Source organism: Pristis pectinata, chromosome 20, assembly GCF_009764475.1.
Source record: "Pristis pectinata isolate sPriPec2 chromosome 20, sPriPec2.1.pri, whole genome shotgun sequence".
Taxonomy (NCBI): domain Eukaryota; kingdom Metazoa; phylum Chordata; class Chondrichthyes; order Rhinopristiformes; family Pristidae; genus Pristis; species Pristis pectinata.
The window spans coordinates 18481368-18495898 of record NC_067424.1 but is presented as its reverse complement, the minus strand read 5'-3'; the positions used below and the strand labels follow the sequence as shown (position 1 = coordinate 18495898).

General features: G+C 38.8%; 1 protein-coding gene across 1 annotated transcript in view; it reads left to right on the top strand.

Moving 5' to 3' along the window:
• Positions 1-14531, top strand: part of kif21b (kinesin family member 21B) — a 141262-nt gene that overhangs the window by 62322 nt on the left and 64409 nt on the right. The window contains 5 exon segments of the mRNA XM_052034870.1: positions 6418-6533; positions 8117-8139; positions 8142-8311; positions 8936-9125; positions 12717-12780. Coding sequence (XP_051890830.1) covers positions 6418-6533; positions 8117-8139; positions 8142-8311; positions 8936-9125; positions 12717-12780 — 563 coding nt within the window.

Below are 14531 nucleotides of genomic sequence, written 5' to 3'. Positions count from 1 at the left end.
AATCTCGAACAAACCTGGTAAATGCAGGTCCAGATGGCAAAGTAGAGCATTTACTTGGAAACTGATAGAGCTCCTTTCCATTGAAAGAGGAATTTCCTCTCAATTGGTCCCCACATAAATGGTACATTTGCAAATACTGCAGCAGCCAAATGGGAGAGACCATCCCTCACCCCAACCCCAATAATTCTTCATCCCTACCTCATGAAAATTCCTACCAGCAGCATGTCCCAGAAAAGCACAACAGAGTCCTCTCAAGTAACCAGTGACCAAACATAAATGCTCAAGTTTGAGAAGGTGGTGGAGCCGTTTGTTGATCTTAAATTCTCTTTTCTTTAAAACTCTCCTCAAAACAGCAAATTTCTAATACCCGTCCACCTACAGAGGCTCCAAAAAATGCTACTGTCCTGTGAATGTTGAATGGGTTAGAGTTCTTCATCTAATATCCACCCATGCTGCCCTCGAGATGTCTCTGTCAAGGTGCTTTCCCATTGTCTCCCAATGTTTCATTCTTTGCTGGAGTAACATCACAAAGAGAGAGTGGGATTATTATCATCATTAATCTATTGCTGCTGAAAGCAAATGATTAGTATGGTGTGAGAAACAAGCTGTAAACATCACTCAAAGAATCATAGGTTACACAGGTTATTCGACCCATCAAGTCTGTGCCAGCTCCATGAAAGTCAATCCAGCTAGTTCCACTCTCCCCCACCCTGTTGCCCTGCAGATTGTTCCAGCTATTTATCCAGTTTCCTTTTGAATGCCACCATTAAATCTGACTCTACTTCTTCCCCACTCCTGTTCTGGCAATGCATTCCAGAGCCTCACCACGTAACAAAAACCAAAGTTTTACTTATTGTCTCTTTTGGCTCTTCTGCCAACCACTTTTATTCTGTATCATAGAGTATAGATTTGTACAGCACAGAAATAGGCCTTCAGCCCTCCATGCCCATGCAGAACTTTTTGCCCAGCTGCAATAATCCCATTTGTCCACATTAAGTCCATATCCTTCTATGCTTTGCCTACTTAAGTGCCTGTCTACATATTCCCTCAAACGTAGTGATTATATCCTGCTCCACCAAATCCCCGGCAGTGAGTTCCAGATATCAACCACTCTCCATGTAAAAGTAAAAACATTTTCCCCTCAAATCCCCTTCAAAACTCCTTCCTCTTACCTTAAACCCATGCTCTCTTGTTTTTGATATTCCCCAAACCATGGGAAAAAGATTCTGACTATCTACTGTATCTTTGCCTCCTGTAATTTATATATCTCTATCAGGTCACCCTTAGTCTTCTTTGATCCATGGAAAACAAACCTAGCCTTTCCTATTTCTCTCCTCCCTGAATTCACTATCTCCCACATTCTTCTTCTTGGTGAATACAGATATTCATTCAGGATCTCACCCACATTGCCTGACTGCACAGATAGATTACCCCTTTGGTCCCTAAGGTCCTCCACTCTTTCCCTGCTACACTCGTGCTCCTGATATTACTTATAGAATGTCTTGGAACTTCTTGCCAAGGATATTTCATGACCCCTTTTTTTCACTCCCAATTTCTTGCTTAAGTTCTCCGCTACACTAGAAGGAATATAGAGGAATAAGAGACTCGCTCATCCCCAGTTGCCTATACCTGCCATATATTTCCTTTCATTTTCCTGATCAAACCTTAAATATCCTTTGTCATCCAAGTTTCCCTAATCTTGGCATTTTTGCCTTTTGCTCTTACTAAAACATGCTGGCACTGAACTCTTACCAACTCACTTCTAAAAGGCTCACACTTGTTAGTTGTTGTTTTACCTGCAGTCATATGCTCCCAATCTACCTTTGGCAGGCCCTTTCTTATGCTGTTGAAATACTCTGGTTCTTGACCCTTCCATAGCCCTCATCTCTATCCATTTTGTTTACCCCCTTCATGACTTTAAATAGGTCTGTAAGATCTTCTCTCAACCTTGACGAACAACCCCAAGTTTTTCCAGTCTTTCTGCGTAACCGAAGTCCCTCATTCCTGGATTCATTCTGGGAAATGCCTTGAGTGCCGTCTCTCGACTTCCTGTCCGGATATCCTGTCCAAAGTGTAATGTCTGGAACAGGACACAATACTCCAGTTCTAGAAGAACCAATGTTTTATAAATGGTTATCATGATGCTGTTACATTTGTGCTTTCTGCTTCTGTTCATAAAACTCATGATCCTGCAAGCTTTTCAACCAGTTTCTCAATCTGTCCTGCTACTTTCAATGATTTATGCACATATACCACCAGATTTTTCTGTCCTCGTGCTCTTTTTAGAAATGTGTCCTTGAGTTTGTCAGGCATCTCCCCATTCTTCCTGTTGAAATATAACAGTTGGCATTTTTCTGCATTAAATTTCATTTGCCACATGCTGACCCATTCCATCAACTTATAATGTGATCTTGAAGTCTATTACTATCCCCTTCACAGTTCACTACACTTGCAAGTTTTGGGTTTTCTGCAAGTTTGGAAATTGTCCTGTATAACCAAGTCTTAGTGACTAATCTTTTTATGAAAAGCAATGGTTCTAGTGCTGACCCCTGGGGAACACTACTGTATGCTTCCATTTCGTCTCAGGAGCAACCCCTTGCTCCTATTCTCTGCTTCCTGTCAGCCAATTTTCTCTTTATGCAGCTACTACCTCTTTGTTCCATGAACGTCAGTCTCGATGACAAGCCAATTATGCAGCGTTTTATCAAACTTAGTCTCTGGATCATTGAAATGTATGCAGTTCAATGGCCTGGAATGGTCTCACTGTTTTAAACAGCACTGACAATTTAGTGATTGCAAGCTAGGGGCTGGAAGTTTTACTTAATTTTAAGATGAACTGTGCATCTATATCACAGAGGTTTGTCAACTTTCACAAAAAGAACAGTTAGGTTTTCAGTCATTTTCTTGGAGTGTTTAAAAGTTTTGCATCCATATGGAACCTACCCATCTGGCCCCTGTTGCTATTTCAGATGTCCTGGGGTTGGCTCGACAAAAAAACGCTTTTGGGCCAAATGTGACCATGTGAGATATTGTGCTCAAGGTCTTAAAGTAGGAACACAGTGGGTTCCAGTGTATGTGCTCCAGAAGAACTCTTCCCATCATCTAAAGGGTCAGCCAAGAAATGGAAAAGGCCACAATACTTGACACAAGTCTGCAACTCAGACACCCAGTAAAGGCTCTGAACTTGTGTTTCATATTAAAAAGTTAAAGGAATATATGCCAAAAGTAATCATGTAACATTCCAAGAAAACTACCCAAAAACTCAATTTATGAAATTTGATAAGCCTTTGTAACTTATATGTATAGCACATCTTAGAATTTAGTAAAGCTCCCAACGCCAGCTTGTCAGTGCACTAAGACCATTCCAGACCATTGAACTTTGCATTTTCGAATGCTCCAGTGACTATGTTTGATATTGTGCCACTTCATATACTCGTCAAAAAGACTGAAGCCCTTGGAATAAAAGAGAAAGTAGCGGCATGATAGAAAATTGGCTAAGTGCTGGAAGCAATGAGTAGTAGCAGCCCAGGCAACTTACAGCAGATTGAAGGAGCTGGCATTAGCTGTGCAGGTGTCAGAGGAACTTGGGTTACACAAATACATTTCTAAAATTATTGGATTTGAGAAGTCATGTTTATTGAAGTAAAAAGATTACTCAGTTCCAAAAAAACCCAGCAATAGATCTTCAACACTTCCATAGAAGTCACTGAACTATTTTTAAATGCTCATTTTCAATTAATTTATGTGTTTTTACATGGAAAACAGAGACAAGAGTATTTGTGAATTTGTGTTTTTATGTTGTTAATGACCAATTATACTGCCTAGTACAGGGCTTTTCACCTGTGGAGAGTAGGCAGTTTGTTGAAAAAGATACTACACAATCCACTACATGATTAGATAGCAAGGCAAAATTATACTTTGCGTCATTTATGCAGCATGACTGAAGCTGTTTGGAGTACATAATCATCCTTACTTTCTCTTCCTAAAGAGGTTTAAATGATATTGTTTAAGAGGGAAAGAAAAAGCAGTGATAGGAAACAAAAATTTTAATTGACCCCCCCCCCCCCCCCCCCACCTCACACAAGTAATCACACATTATCAAGAGCAGTTTTTGGCTGTTTTTATATCATCACGGTGGTCATCGGTTTGAGGGGGGGGGGGTTGTGTTGGTGTCATTTGGGGTCACAACTTTTAAACTTGCTTTCTCCTACCTTTGTTTGAGGAGTTAATATAGAGGTTAATGAAGGAAAGAAAATGATTATTTTGAGTTCCAAATGTTTTTCCATACTTCTAATTTTATTATACTGGTCCTTTTAAACAATTGATAAAGGAAACTCAATTTGTTAAACAAATTATTCCAACCATGCCATGTTAAGTTGTGGTGTTTTATAACAAAGCAAAATAATCTTTGGTGTGTATTCGAGGGTTATGACCCATTGGTTTAATGCGGACCATAATCAACATAAAATATATACTATGAGGTGTTTCTATTTGGCTGAATTGATTTTCACCTATTTCTTTTGTGGTATCAAAATACTGAGATACAACCATCGAGGTAGTTGGTAACATTTACAAATAACAAAATTGCTCTTCATTGTTGCATACACAAATGTGAATTCAAGTATAGCTGACACGGGCTCTTGGGTGTATCGAGATTCAGCTGTCTACATTGTGTTAACCAATAGAAGTGAGTCAGTGTGGGAAGAAAATAGGAAAATTGCTAATCTCCACAGAGCCTTAGTAACAATCCATTGTTTATTTTATGGTAAATGCCTGTCTACTGACAAAAAAGCTTCAACGCTACTTTTGTTTTAACCCCTGTATTTTCAATTAATTTTGAGCAGTATGTTATGTGTTAAGTGCAGGTGTTAGCAATCTATCACATTTTCAAAGAGATTTGAATTTAAAAAAATAATTAATTATTTAAAGAATTGCTTTCATGTGTCATTAAAAATGATCTGTCCTAAAATTATGAATTATGACCCAATTGATTATCTGAAATAACATTTAATAAGTCAGCAATAAGATATAGAATTCAGGAGCTTATTGATTATTTCTGGAAAAGCTGTAAGTCATTTTTTTCCATTTATTTTAATATCCAATGATTCCCTGTGTTCTCAAACGAAGTAATTTGTCTAAGAATGTGATTCCAAATTTTCAAATGTTATTATTCCCATCTATTGTTCACTAGACCTTTTTTAAAGTTTTAAAATTTAAATCTTGCCCTTTGCAGTTGCTGTGATGTATTCATTGCTGAAGATCAGCAAATCACTTGTATGCTGTAAAGAACAATGAAATTCCCTTCCATTTGAACTTACTTACAGGAGGAGAGTTTAAATCAGTGGAAAGTTATGTTTAACTTTCATATGATATCTAAGAAAATGAATATTTTCAAATGATACTCAATACTGATTATTGTGCCAAAAAGCAACCTTTCAAAAGGTAATTTATTAGTTGTTAAACATTTTTGGATCTGAAAGTTGATGAACAAGAATGCAAGTTGGATTTTTTAACTGTACAATCTATCCACTGATGGAGAATGTTGGTTGCTTTGGTAGTTGTGTACTCAGTGGAATCAACTGTGTTAATATGTCGCTTATGTGGTATATAAACTTAAGAATGGAATGTTTGGTATAACATATTCCTTCATCATTCTAGAAGGAAAAGATAAAAAGAATAGTGGAGATTATCCTGTGCTACGAACTGTCTCCTCATGTATATTGATGAGGGTCTGTCTAATAGTTCAGTATTAGAGTTATTGAAAGATGGTGATGAAGGTGAAAGTGAGGATACAAGGAGAGTGAAATGTTCTATTAAATAAGTATGTTGCAATGAGTTCACAGCTGCAGAAATACAATGTTCCTGATGCAACACATGTTCCTATAACACATGCATGACTGAGAAGTATTCTGTTTTGGTTAAGTTCACTATTTCATTGTCCATTATCAGTTCAGCGTTCTCATAGAAAACAAATTGCACATCACACTCATCAAATCTCTCATTTCATCTTGTTTCCCACTTTTGTTGTCACTTTGTAAACTGAAATTTCCAACTTATCAAACACATCATTTAGCAGATGTTTATTGTATCACCCAGGGGTACTTCCTTCTTTGAATACATTTAAGATATTCATACATTCAAAGTACTATACTTTATATTTTGATATTTCTCCACCTAAAATATGTTGTCATCTGTCTATAAAAGCACAAAACTTCAGTAATGGAAGGATTGGATTTTACTGTGGATGGGTTCAGAACGACAGAGTTCAGTACAGTATGTTTAAGGGAGATCACCTTAGTGGTGTGTGGAGTTGATTAAAATTATAAGATTAAATTAACCCCTCAAGTAAAAAAAAACACTCAATTGCCTTTCAAAATTAATCTGCCTCTTGTTTCTCACTTTGATCCTTGACTGAAGCTGTCACTGGGAAATGTTATCAGTGCATTGGGAGACCAAAGCAAGAAGAGCCATCATGTGCCATACAGAGACTCCAAACTGACAAGGCTTCTTCAAGATTCACTGGGAGGAAACAGGTACCAAAATGCAAGAGATCTATACAATAAAGGCAGTAAAGATTTGTTTAGTATTTATTCATGAGATGCATAAGAAGATAACTTTAGTTACGGTCAATATAATTCAGCCAATGAAGAATTGTACTATACAATACTCTTCCATGCAATATAAAAGAGAAGGAAAAACTGCTACCATCTAAATATTATATGTCAGCCACATATTTCAAAAGGAAATTTATAGAGAACAACCAAAGATTCTCTCATTTTCCAACAAACTTGTCTACAAAGAAAACGTGATCACCACCTGACAGGAAAGAGTGATAACAAAAGAGGCTGCAGAGAATGTTTGAAAGGATGTTACACAAGCTGGAGAATTTTAATTTTTACAGAAGATTGGATATGCTGGGGTTGTTTACTTTGGTATCAAAGAGGCTGAGGAAAGATTCAATGAGAGTTCCAGATAGATTGGTTAGAATAGATCTATTTTCCTTGGAACAGTTATTACTAGGTGGGATTGATTTAATACAATTGAAACTATAATTTGAGCAAATCTGAGGAGATTTTTTTGATTCAGTGGGTGTTGGAGGATTTGAAATTTGCTCCCTGAAAATCTTTGCCTGGCAGAGGCAGAAAAACATATCACATTTAACAAGTACTTGACCAGCATTTGCAAGGTTATAATCTACAAGGTTATGGGTAAATAACTGGGAAGTGGGATGTGGTCAGAAAGTTCTATATTCCTGCAGTAATGACAGCTTGGGATAAATGCGCAGCCTACTGTGTCATAAATTTCTACAAAATGATGAAATCAAGGAGTTAAGTATGTTTGATCATGAATGAGGGAGAAAGCAAAACGTTTAAGAGGAGAGCAGCCTAGTGGACTTTTAAATGTAGACTCAACTAATTCAATGCTGAAAAGAGTTTTCCAGTGAAAGGGAGGATGGATGGAAAATGCGCAATTGATCGATTGATAAGAGTGAAGAAGTGGCTCCAAACCTGAGTTTGAATTTGAAAATCAATCCAACATCTTCACGTCAGCAATTTGAATAGCACAATTCAGTGGACGATGTAGCTGGGAGAATTTACTGAGGTGAGAGGAGATGTTGCTTGAAAGGCAGGTTAGATTAGGGTTGGAATATTAATGTAGTCAACTGCACTGACTTTATGGATGTCAAGGGCCTCTTTTGTGAAGGTATAAACATTAGAGAAGTTCAAAGTAAAAGGCACAGGAAGTTGGTAGGGGAAGCACAAGTGAAAAATGTTACTTTAGAGAAGTAGATTTTCTTTCTTAACAGAGGGACATTGATTTTTTATTTCTCAAATAAATATTGAATGCAGCCCAATATTCTAAAATGCTCATCTCTGAGTACATCTTCTTTGTAAAGTGGCTTGTCTAATTGGTGGGATTATATATACATGTGATATTGGTGCACTCTTCCTTCAACTGATAATTTTAGAATTTTCAAGCCTGCAGTAATGTTTTTAAGATGTGCAACAGTAGAAGTAATGAGAGACTTTTCATTCATTAACATATAGAGCCTGCAGCATAATTGCATCATTTTCCCAGCTGTGTTAAAAGAATGAAATCACTCACTTCCTTACAGTCGAACCATCATGATTGCTTGCATAAGCCATCTGATCGTGACTTCATGGAAACTCTCAATACCCTCAAATACGCAAATCGAGCCCGAAATATAAAGAACAAAGTTGTGGTTAACCAAGACAAAACCAGTCAGCAAATCAGTGCTTTGCGAGCTGAGATTGTTCGACTTCAGATGGAGCTGATGGAGTACAAGACGGTAAGAATATTGATAGTGAATCATGGATGAGCATTGATCCAGGTGTCTTTCATCACTAGAGAGTTAAATTTGAATTCTTCTGTGGGCATAAGCTTCAGTGGGTGTAAGCTTTTCCCTTGATGAATTCAATATAAAATGGGGATTGATTTCTACTCAAAGTTCTGCCAGTCGCAAATGTGAGTTATACTTTGGATATTCATTTACATGTAATAACATTTTATTCATAAATTTCAAATAACATTGGATAAATATTACTTATTTTCCATACACTAAGAAAAGAGAACCGTCTAATTGGTGGGATTATATATACATGTGATATTGGTGCACTCTTCCTTTGCAAAAATACAGCACTTTGCAAAATTAGCTGTGGTTCACCATAACATTATTTGCAAAGAAAGCTCAAAAATAAACAAAACCCATGTATATTAACATGAATGTTTATACTTCAGATCCAAAGAGAGAAGAAAGATTTTGAACTTATAGAGACATCTTCATCAGCATGATAAAATACTGACTGTGTTTTAAATTTTCATATGTTGTGACCATGTGTGTGATCCAATTACTCTAACCTTCTTTACCACTCATTGGATTAATGAAGACACTGTTTCTGGTTGTGTTTTTAAGGGTAAACGAGTCATTGATGCTGATGGTTCTGAAGGTTACAATGACTTATGCCATGAAAATGCAATGCTACAGAAAGAAAACGATACATTGAGAATGAGATTAAAAGCCATGCAAGAAACAATTGATGCACTAAATAACAGAGTGACACAGCTCTTGAGTAATGAAGCCACTCAGATAATAGCCAGTGCAGGTAAAATTATTAATCATCATATTGATCAAAGAAGTGCCATTTTACTTTTAATGGGAAATTCTCAGCAATGTCTTGTGAAGCAGTCTGATGTACTCAATTGTGGATCATTAGATTTGATGCTGCTGTATTTAGAATTTTGTATTCTGTAGAAAATACATTTTGTTTCAGAAAACGTGGCTGCAGGACAGGGCTGCAGGTAAAACTGAAACGCAGGGTCCTAAGGCGCCACCACCCACCACCTCCCCCCCGCCCCCCATTATCCTCCTGGCTAATGTACAGTCTCTGGAAAATCAAATTGAAGACCTCAGAGCAAGACTGCTGTACCAGAGGGACATCAGGGACTGTTGTGTGCTCTGCTTCCCAGAGACATGGCTCACTCCCAGCATTCTGGACACATTACTCCAGTCCGAGGGCTTCACCATCCACCGCATGGACCAGACGGCGGCATCAGGTAAAGGCAGAGGCAGCGGCGTTTGCTTCATGATTAACTCTTTGAGGTGCACAGACGTGGCAGTTCTGTCACAGTCCCACTCTCCTGACCTGGAACATCTGGCAGTCAAGTGTCATCCGTTTTATCTGCTGAGGGAGTTCTCTGCCGTCATCCTTGTAGTGGTGTACATTCCACCCCTGGTGGATCTTCGGATCTGAATGAATATGCCAAGGCCGTCACCGACTTCATCAAGACCTGTGTGGATGAGTGTGTGCCGTCGAGAACATACAAAGTCCTCCCAAACTAGAAGCCCTGGATGAACCAGGAGATTCGCAGTCTGCTGAGGGCTGGATCTGTGGTGTTCAAGACTGGCAATCCAGAACCCTACAAGAAGTCCAGGTATGACCTACGGAAGGCCATAGTGAGAGTGAAAAGGCAATTCCGTGTGAAGTTAGAGACACAGTCAGATGCAGGACAGCTGTGGCAGGGTTTGCATGCCATTACTTCCTATCAGGCAAAACCTAACAGCATAAATAGCAGTGATGCCTCACTCCCTGAAGAACTTTTATGCACGCTTTGAAAGGGAGAGTAACACTACACCTGTGCGAATCCCCACAGCATCTGACGATCCTGTGATCTCTGTCTTGGTGGCTTTTGTCAGAACATCCTTCAAGAGGGTGAACCCTTGCAAGGCATCAGGCCCCAATGGTGTATCTGGCAGGGTACTGAAAATCTGTGCCAACCAACTGGCTGGAGTGCTGAAGGACAACCTCTCACTGCTGTGGTCTGAGGTTCCCACCTGCTTCAAAAGGGCATCAATCATACCAGTGCCCAAGAAGAGCAAGGTGAGATGCCTCAATAAGTATTGCCCGGTAGCACTCACATCTACTGTGATGAAGTGCTTTGAGAGGTTGGTCATGGCTAGAATTAACTCCTGCCTAAGCAAGGACCTAGACCCGCTGCAATTTGCTTACTGCCACAACAGGTCCACAGTGGACACAATCTCACTGGCTCTCCACTTGGCTTTGGAGCATGTAGACAACAGCAAAACATACGTCAGGCTGCTGTTTATCAATTACAGCTCAGCATTCAACACCATCATCCCCTCAGTACTAATCAACAAGCTTCAAAATCTGGGCCTCTGTACCTCCCTCTGCAACTGGATCCTTATCGGGAGACCACAGTCAGTGCGGATTGATAGTAACATCTCCTCCTCACTAACAATCAACGCAGGCGCACCTCAAAGATGCGTGCTTAGCCCACTGCACTACTCTCTACACTCATGACTGCATGGCTAGGCACAGCTCAAACACCATCTATAAATTCGCCGATGACACCACTGTTGTTGGTAGAATCTCAGATGGCGATGAAGAGGCGTACAGGAGTGAGATAGATCGGCTGGTTGAGTGGTGTCACAAAAACAACCTCTCACTCAACGTCAGCAAGACCAAGGAATTGATTGTGGGCTTCAGGAATGGGAAGTCGGGAGAACACACACCAGTCCTCATTGAGGGGTCAGCGGTGGAAAGGGTGAGCAGCTTCAAATTCCTGGCTGTCAACATCTCGGAGGATCTATCCTGGGCCCAACACAGTTTGAGGAGATTTGGTATGTCACCAAAGGCTCTTGCAAATTTCTACAGATGTATGGTGGAGAGCATTCTAGCTGGTTACATCACCGCCTGGTATGGAGGCTCTAATGTGCAAGATCAAAAGAGACTGCAGAGGGTTGTAGACTCAGTCAGCTCCATCACAGGCACAATCCTCCCCACCACCGAGGACGTCTTCAATAAGCGGTGCCTCAGGAAGGCGGCATCCATCATCAAAGACCCTCACCACCTGGAACATGCCCTCTTCACATTACTACCATAAGGGAGGAAGTACAGGAGCCTGAAGACCCACTCTCAATGACTTAGGAACAGCTTCTTTCCCTCCACCATCAGATTTCTGAATGGTCCATGAACACTGACCTCGTTAGTCCTTTTTTGCACTATATTTATTTTTGCAACTTCTAGTAATTTTTATGTCTTTGTCTTACACCGTACTGTTGCCACAAAACAACAAATTTCACGACATATGTCAGTGACAATAAACCTGATTCTGATTTATTTGCTTAGTTACTTCCTAGTTTTAAGATCTCCTTTGTTTTTAAGACCTATTTTTAAGACCTCTAAAATGGTCATTGATTTATCAGTTTCATGATGATTCGGATGTTTGTATCAGAACAAGAACTTACCAAAGGTGATGTGAGAGAAATTTTCAGGTAAGAATTCTTAAAAAGTTGTGTTTTATTAAGAGGTGGTCTGTGACTCATAGCTATTTCAAAGTGAATGATTTCAGTAAATACGTTTTATCGCTGTAATTTTCTAAATGAATTGTATTTTGTAGGTGATGCTTTAGATCAGTAGTCAACATCACTGTGAATTGATTATTATGTATAAATCATTTATATTTTTTGACTACCTGTCTGAATCTTCTATTCATTTACTTTCATGTAATCTCTGAATGAAGCTCTAAGCTAATTATGTTATTGGCTTTTACCTGACTATATTGAATGGTTAAACTAAATTACTAATCGACAGGGAGAAATGACTGATTCTATTTGATTCTAGTGACCACAGTCAGCAGCATTTCCTCAAAGTTGTAATTACTGGATGTTTCTGTTGCTTTTACTATGTATATAAATGCATTTACTTTGACTTCATCACATACTTTAATGTAAGCAAAAAATGCTGGAATACTGAATAGGTCAGGCTGCATCTGCGGAGAGGAAAACAGACTTAACATTTTACGTCAATGATCTTTGACTGAATAGCATTCTGATCAATGAGCAGAAACGAAATATCATCGATGTGAAATGTTGACTCTGTTTCTCTTATTCAAAGAAACTAGCTGACCTTCTGAGTATTTCCAGCAATTTCTGTGTTTATTAAAATTATTAACATCCACCGTGTTTTGCATTGCCATTAAATACATGTAGTGCATTGTGGCATGCTGGTTTAAGGAACTGAAATCAAGTTTTATGTTAATCATATCTTTCAATTAATGTTCACGACCAACCATTTAGTTATGTTATTTTTTAAACAAAAACACCTCTACATACCTATTTTTAATTAATTTGCTTCTCTAAATTTGATACTGATATTTTTTTATTTGTTCTGCAGGAGATGGCAATGAAGAAATAGGTGCACTAATTCAAAATTATATCCGGGAAATACAGGATCTCAGGTTGGTCCCTTAACTTCAAGCAATGCACTTTGTACACAGTATTGTGGATTCCAATGCCTGGACACCTCAAAGAAAAAAAACAAAGGGAAAGACACCTCCTGATCTCTAGCATCTGTCACAGTTTGCCAATTTACTACTTGACATCTAGTGAAATTAAGACTGATGGTTCTGAGTCTTGACAGTCATTAGGATTCCAACAAAATCAAAATGTGGCTAGTGAACCTGATTCATGAAGTTGGATGGAAAATCCTTTTCTTCATTTTCAAAGCCTTTATTATAAAAAGCAAATTGGATTATCAGAATGAAATTCAAGCCACAAAATTGGATCATTTACTAATTTTTTTGAAGTACATATTGCACATACGTAGATCTAGTTAATTCAGAGTAGATAGTGCTAGCAATCATTTCCAGATTAAATTACATCCACTGTGATTGCTTGCACTCATTATATTTGCTTGTTTGACAATTTTCTACCATCAGGCATGTACTCAATGGTATCACTATTCCATACAATGCATATTTCCACCCTTACTGACAGAAATTGGGGCTTCTGGATGCCATTTACAACTATTATTGAACATTCACAATACAGCTAGAAGTACACCACACTACTTTCTTGCATTCATCTTTATTTAAAAGAACACTTAATTATTCTGGCTTCTGCCCTCTTTCTTTCTGATGAAGGGTCTCGACCCAAAATGTCAACTGTTCATTTTCCGCCATAGATGCTGCCTGACGCATTTTGTGTGTGTTGCTCCAGATCTCCAGCATCTGCAGTCTCTCTTGTGTCTTCAAATCTGGACTGCTGCCTTTTGTGGAGGTCAAGGTCACATGGACTCTCAGTTTCTTTACCGCCAGATCATTCAAGTAGCTGCAGCACATCTGCACAATTTCTCCCAGTTTGATGCTCACTGTAGTATTAGAGAAACCACTGAGGCAGTGTATTCACAAACAATTCATCACTCATTGACTTGACTTAAATGAGGAGAGAATGGCATCTTGGGTTATGAGATTTACCAGTGTTGCTGGCTTCTCATGAGTGTAGACAGTCATTAAATGCTCATTGTGCCCATAAGAGTTTCCATTAACAATCCAGATTTTTGTTCATGCGTTCTCCAATATGCAAGTTATTGTAGATCACCCAAAGAATCTCCTTACGGTGAATGCCTTATTTCCAGGTAGCACAAAAAAACTCCATTATGGAGAGTGAGCACTGCCAGAGCTGGACGTTTTCAGCACCTTTATGGTCCCAAGAGAAGTACCTCACTTCTCTGTTCATACCAATACACTCTTCAACCATAGCAGCTAAATGCAGATGCAAAAGGAACCACTCAATGAAGAGAACTGTAGTGGAAAATGCAGAGGTCTCCTGAAGATCCTCACTTAAGGATCTTCTGAAGCAAGTGATCCATTGCACTCTTTGATATTTATCAAAAACATACGATACCAATAATCAGGCAGGGAGCCCAGATAGCAATTAATAATCCCTCACATGCTCCTTGGAACGTCCACCTGCACTGATTAAAAGATATCAATAAAAGAATCCCCGATCCAATTACCACTGCTATTTTCAGTGGTTTGCAATTCACCTTGACCTATTTTGAGGATGTGAAATTTATTTGCAAATTGCTTGATTGAGTGAGGATTCTCACATCTGTGGGGGATTAGTGTAGCCATCTTCTGCTGTTCTTTTTCTTATGTTGGGCCTTGTAACCTCACTCCTGGCATTTATCTCTCTGTGATCTCTCTCA